The 5,615-nt window shown below is 61.2% G+C and overlaps 1 protein-coding gene across 1 annotated transcript; it reads left to right on the top strand.

Annotated features, from left to right (window-relative positions):
- Positions 1-1,175: 1,175 nt before the first annotated feature.
- On the top strand, positions 1,176-4,905 carry LOC117870055. Its single transcript, XM_034757263.1, has 2 exons — positions 1,176-1,859; positions 2,872-4,905. Exons 1-2 carry the CDS (start codon positions 1,581-1,583, stop codon positions 3,475-3,477), a joined length of 885 nt encoding a protein of 294 aa, XP_034613154.1. The 5' UTR covers positions 1,176-1,580; the 3' UTR covers positions 3,478-4,905.
- The last annotated feature ends 710 nt before the right edge of the window (positions 4,906-5,615 follow it).

The raw sequence follows: 5,615 nt of genomic DNA, 5'->3' as shown, positions 1-5,615 counted from the left end.
TGCCCCCCTGGCTGACACCCTGCGGTCAAAGGGATATGAGGTACACACCAACGCCCTGCTTGTCGGGGCCCTGGGCGCCTGGGACCCATGCAATGAGAGAGTGCTGAGGATCTGTGGAGTGGGCCGTCACTATGCACGGCTCATGAGACGCCTGATGGTCTCAGACACTATCCGTTGGTCCCGGGACATTTACACGGAACACATCACCGGCCACCGCCAATACCAAGAGCGAACCGTTTAGACCTCACCCACCTGCAAGGGAGAAGAGACTCACTAACTCCCCTCCTCCCCCCACTGGGCCCTATCCCCCGAGTTCCGAACCCACCCAAACTCACCAGCCACCACCAACTCCGGGAGCAAACCAGGGAGACCTCGCCCACCCACAAGGGACCTACCACCCCCTCCGCCCCCCATTGGGCCTGAACCCCGAATCCGCCCACCCAACCTCACTGGCCGCCGCCAATGCCAAGGGCGAGCCAGGGAGTCCTCGCCCACCGACAAGGGGGCAGAGACCCTACCCCCTGGGCCCCTTCCCACCCAACCCCACTGACCGCTTCCAGGGAGACCTTGCCCACTTGGAAGGGGGAGGGGTCCCATACTTCCCCCTCGCCCCAGCCCTGAACCCGCCCAACCCCATCGACCACCGCCGATAACGAGTGTGTGCCAAGGGGACCCTGCCCACTGGCAAAAGGGAAGTGGCCTATCTACCCCCCACCCCCCCAATGGGCCTCATCTCTTGAGCCCTGAACCCACCCAACCTCACCGGCCACCGTCAATGCCAAGGAGTGAGCCGGGGAGACCTCACCCGCCCGCAAGGGGGATGGGACCTATCAACCCCCCCCACCCTGCAGGGCTTCTTTCCCCTGGATCCCACCCCGTGAGGGTCGCCCCATCTCCACCATCCAACCCACCTACTTGTGCCCATGACTATTTGTGCCCCATGTGTGAATGATTGACCCTCACCGATTATTAACTGTCTTTATTTCGCCCACCGCCCTCCCCCCCAATTGGGGACTCTACAGTTCGTATTTACTATGTGTGCTGTCAACCCCAATATAACAAACATCCCCCCATACTCTGTATGATCCCCCCAATAACTGACAACTGACTCCTTGAATCGTTTGTACCGTGTTTATTTTTATCACCTTAATCCTCAGTCATTCTATATGATTAAGCCACTACCTTGATCTATATAGCACTATATCTGCTATACTAAACACATGCAGTGGGAATGCATCCTACTGCTAGTAAAACTCAGCCCAAAGTGCTGGCCGCTACCCCAGCATGCCACAGCGCTCCTGACACTGCCAGCTCTACTGAGAGTGGTCCTCAGTGCGCTTCACCGAGAAAGACCCCAGGGGTCTCCAAGCCACAACAAGTCACCAGCTGCAGAGGAAAGAGGGAGCGGGTGAAAGACCCTCCAGATGCTGCCTCGGGAAGTTCCCGCATTCCGAGACCAGCCTGCAGGGACATCACGGAGAGGAGGAACATCCACCCCGCTCCTCAGCCACAGCGAGGTCACCCCGCCGTGGTCCTGCCGCCGGTAGCTTCTCCAGCCGACCAGCAGCTGCAACCACCTGATGCCTGCCCTGCCGTACTCCTGCCACCAGAGAAGCCCCGCGCAGATGGCCAGCTGCAGGGAGCCTGCCATGGCCAGCTGCAGGGAGCCCGCCACACCACGCAACTATCACAGACCACTCGCCTGCAGCTGCGGCCGCAGAAAGATGGCCCCCCTGCGCCCCGGCCCCCAGAGAACCCCGATACCTGGTTGCTGCTGCTCCTCCCGCCAGGAGACTGCTTCCTTGGATCCCAGCCGCCCGGGAAACCCTCCGTCGCCCAGCTGCTGCTCCGGATGCCGGGTAAGTGCCCCAGGGAGCCCAAGGACTTACCTGCACGTGGGGACTCTCCCACAGCTCCTCCACCGCCCATGCCGCCGGGGGACCCCTGCCCTGCGTCCCAGCCGCTGCCCTATATACGGACTGGGGACCCCTGCGGCGTGCCCCAGCCGCCGCCGGCCAGGACGCCGAGCAACCTCAGCCCCGCTCCCTGGCTGCCTTTACTGGAGCAGCCCGGGGGGGCCCTGCGGCGTGCTCCAGCTGCTGCCGCCGCTGCCCAGGACGCCGGGGGACCCCTGCCCCGCGGCTGGACCCCCGCTCCCTGGGCCGCCCAGGGAGCCACGTGGCGCGTCCTGGCCGGCGCTGCCGGGGCCATCAGGGGACCCCTGCCCCACTCCCTGCCCACCACCGCCCCTGCCCAGGCTGGCGTGGGACCGCTGCCCCGCTCCCCGGCTGCCGCTTCCCGAGCAGTCCGGGGAGCCCTGCGGCGTGCTCGGGGAGCCCTGCGGTGTGCTGCCGCCGCCCGGGACTCGGGATGACCCCCGCCCCACGCTCTGGCCGCTGCCCCCCAAACCGCCAGAAGAGCCCCGCGGCGTGCCTTGGCCGCTGCTGCCAGGGCGGCTGAGGGACCCCTGCCTCGCTCCTCCGCCGCTTTGGCCCGAGCGGACCCGCAGCGCGGCGCAGCCGCAGCCGCTCGGGCCACTTTGGGACCCCTGCCCTGCTCCCCGGTTGCCGCTTCCTGAGCGGACCAGGGAGCCCTGCAGCATTCCGATTCCTGGGAATCCGCTGCCGCCGCCGCCGGGGAGGCCGGGAGCCCCCTGCTCCCCCCCCTCCCAGCCGCCGCCGCCCCTGCCCGGGCCAGCATGGGACCCCTGCCCCGCTCCCCGGCTGCCGCTTCCCGAGCACTCCGGGGAACCCTGCGGCGTGCTACATTGCGCACAGGCACAGTGGCGCCAACGTCCCCCGCATGGAAGACCTATGCGACATCACTGTCATCACACACGCCTTCCGACTCCTGATGTGCCCTGACGCCAAGGTGAGGACCATCGCGATGACTGCCCTGCGCACCATTGTGGAGAAACGAATCGGCAGACCTCCCTCTGACCGAGACATGGCCACCTTCCTGAGCGGCTCCTTGGACGGCGAGTTCGCCCGCGACAGAGGCGACATCGCCTCGCTTTGGTTCCGCGCCCGCAATGCCACACGCCGACTAGGGAAACGCCTGGGCTGTCGCTGGGTGTGGAATGAGGAACGACGGGAGCTGGGAATATTGATACCGCAGATCGAGTCAGAGGACAACACCGTCATCACCCCCGGAGCCAGAGGCATACTCGAGAGATCCCTGAAGGCCGCCGTCCACGCGCTCTATGTGGACACCCTGAAGAAAAAACCAGACCAGGGTAAGGCCTTCGAGGTGACCAGCAAGTGGGACTCCAGCAACCACTTCCTCCCCACAGGCAGCTTCACCCGGTTCGCCGACTGGCGGTTCATACACCGAGCCCGGCTGAATTGCGTCCCCCTCAACGGAGCCGTCCGCCACGGGAACTGGGACAAGCGCCGCAGGAAGTGCGGGTACGTCGCCGAAACCCTGCCCCAAGTCCTATGCAGTTGCAAGCCCCACGCCAGAGCCTGGCAGCTGTGACACAACGCCGTCCAGGATCTCCTGGTGAAGGCCATCGACCCATGCCTGGGGGAAGTCGGCGTTAATCTCACCATCCCTGGCACCATCTGCTGCGCCCAGACATCGTCATCATGGACGAGGTCGGAAAAAAGGTCATCCTGGTCGACATAAAGATCCCGTTTGAGAACAGGATCCCAGCCTTCCGTGAAGCCCGAGCCCGCAAGCTTGAAAAATATGCCCCCCTGGCTGACACCCTGCGGTCAAAGGGCTACGAGGTACACACAGACGCTCTGCTTGTCGGGGCCCTGGGTGCCTGGGACCGATGCAACAAGCGAGTGCTGAGGACCTGTGGAGTGGGCCGTCACTACACACAGCTCATGAGACGCCTAATGGTCTCAGACACTATCCGTTGGTCCCGGGACATCTACACAGAACACATCACCGGCCACCACCAATACCAAGAGTGAGCCGATTTAGACCTCGCCCACCTGCAAGGGAGAAGGGACTCGCTAACCCCCCTCCCCCCGCCCCCCCGCTGGGCCTTATCCCCTGAGCCCCGAACCCACCCAACCTCACCGGCCGCCGCCAATACCGAGAGCGAGCCGGGGAGACCTCGCCCACCCACAAGGGACCTATCAACCCCCCCCCTACCGGGCCCTACCCCCTGAGCCTCCAACCTACCCCACCCCCGCTGGACCTCACCCCCCCATCCCCCAAGCCCTGAATCCACCCAGCCCCATTGGCCACCGCCGATAATGAGAGTGAGCCGAGGGGACCTTGCCCACCCCCAAGAGGGAAGAGGCCTATATACCACCCCCCCCCCCGATTGGCCTTATCTCTTGAGCCCTGAACCCACCCAACCTCACCGGCCACCGCCAATGCCAAAGAGTGAGCCGGGGAGACCTCACCCACCCGCAAGGGGGAAGGGACCTATTAACCTCCCTCCCCCCCGCCGGGCTTCTTTCCCCTGAATCCCGAACCTACCCAACCTAACTGAATCCCACCTTGTGAGAGTCACCCCATCACCATTACCCAACCCACCTACTTGTACCTATGGCTGTTTGTACCCCCTGTGTGGATGATTGACCCTCACCGCTTATCAACTGTGTCTCACTCCTCCCCCCCCATTGGAGACACTACAGTCTGTATGTATTACGTGTGCTGCCAACCCCAACATAACATCCCCCCCTACTCTGTATGTTTCCCCCCAATGATCGACAACTGACTCCTCAAATCGTTTGTACCATTTATTTTTAAATGCTCTCTATGAGCTAAGATCTAGTCTTGTGGACTACCCAAGGCTGTGATCAAGTGTCTTGATGTTTTTGATCTTCTGGCCTTCAGATGAAAACCTTGTCTGTGTTTCTGGGACCCAGGTAAACTGAATCCCACCCCCAACTACATGCAAACCATTGGAAAAACAAGAAAATCCCATCACACCATGTTCCTGTCATCCTAGTGACAGAGGATGTGGAAAAAGCTAATGTACTCAATGATTTTTTTGCCTCTGTCTTCACGCACAAGGTCAGCTCCCAGATTGCTGCACTGGGCAGTACAGCATGGGGAGAAGGTGACCAACCCTCTGTGGAGAAAGAAGTGGTTCAGGACTATTTAGAAAAACTGGACGTGCACAAGTCCATGGGGCCGGATGCGCTGCATCCGAGGGTGCTAAAAGAGTTGGCGGGTGAGATTGCAGAGCCATTAGCCATTATTTTTGAAAACTCATGGCGATCGGGGGAGGTCCCAGATGACTGGAAAAAGGCTAATGTAGTGCCCATCTTTAAAAAAGGGAAGAAGGAGGATCCGGGGAACTACAGGCCAGTCAGCCTCACCTCAGTCCCTGGAAAAATCATGGAGCAGGTCCTCAAGGAATCAATTATGAAACATTTAGAGGAGAGGAAAGTGATCAGGAACAGTCAGCATGGATTCACGAAGGGGAAGTCGTGCCTGACTAACCTAATTGCCTTCTATGATGAGATAACTGGCTCTGTGGATGAGGGGAAAGCAGTGGATGTGTTATTTCTTGACTTTAGCAAAGCTTTTGATACGGTCTCCCACAGTATTCTTGCCACCAAGTTAAAGAAGTATGGGCTGGATGAATGGACTGTAAGGTGGATAGAAAGCTGGCTAGATCGTCGGGCTCAACGGGTAGTGATCAA

Source organism: Trachemys scripta, chromosome 25 (genome assembly GCF_013100865.1).
Source record: "Trachemys scripta elegans isolate TJP31775 chromosome 25, CAS_Tse_1.0, whole genome shotgun sequence".
Lineage (NCBI taxonomy): Eukaryota > Metazoa > Chordata > Testudines > Emydidae > Trachemys > Trachemys scripta.
This window is presented reverse-complemented; position numbering and strand designations above follow the sequence as displayed.